This window comes from Chaetura pelagica, unplaced genomic scaffold (genome assembly GCF_000747805.2).
Source record: "Chaetura pelagica isolate M959 unplaced genomic scaffold, ChaPel_1.0 scaffold1105, whole genome shotgun sequence".
Taxonomy (NCBI): domain Eukaryota; kingdom Metazoa; phylum Chordata; class Aves; order Apodiformes; family Apodidae; genus Chaetura; species Chaetura pelagica.
In genome coordinates this window covers 154267-154725 of record NW_009953198.1, presented here as the reverse complement: position 1 = coordinate 154725, position 459 = coordinate 154267, and the positions used below count along the sequence as shown (strand labels likewise).

The 459-nt window shown below is 65.4% G+C and overlaps 1 protein-coding gene across 1 annotated transcript in view; it reads left to right on the top strand.

Annotated features, from left to right (window-relative positions):
- The first annotated feature begins 377 nt into the window (after positions 1-377).
- Positions 378-459, top strand: part of SDHC (succinate dehydrogenase complex, subunit C, integral membrane protein, 15kDa) — a 10618-nt gene continuing 10536 nt past the window's right edge. The window contains exon 1 of the mRNA XM_009997358.1: positions 378-397. Within this exon, the coding sequence (XP_009995660.1) occupies positions 378-397 (20 nt within the window). The remainder of the gene's footprint in view (positions 398-459) is intronic.

Genomic DNA, 459 nt, shown 5'->3' with positions numbered 1-459 from the left:
CCGGAGTTAACGGGGGTTAACGAGGGGATAGCGGGCAGCCCTTGGGGGGATAAGAGGGAGTAATGATGAAGTATCAAGCAGCCCCGGGGGTTAACGGGGAAAGAGACGCGAATGAGCAGCCTCGGGAGGCTACGGGGGTTAACGGGGTGATAATAGGGGGATAACGGGCAACTCCGGGGGATAACCGTGGGATATTGACCAGCAGAGGGTTTAACGGAGGATAACAAAGAGATAACGAGCAGCCTCGGAGACTTGCGAGGGGAAACTGCAACGGTCCCACCGGGGACGCGGCGGCCCCGGTCCCCAACGCGGGACAGCGGGACAGGGGCGGGCCGGAAGTGCGTCACGGCCGCTTCCGGCCTGCGCGGCGCTCCAAGATGGCGGCGCTGGCGTTGAGGTGACTCCCGGGAGCGGCCGCGGACGGACGGGACGGTTGTGCGGCTCCAGCAGGGCCGCGTC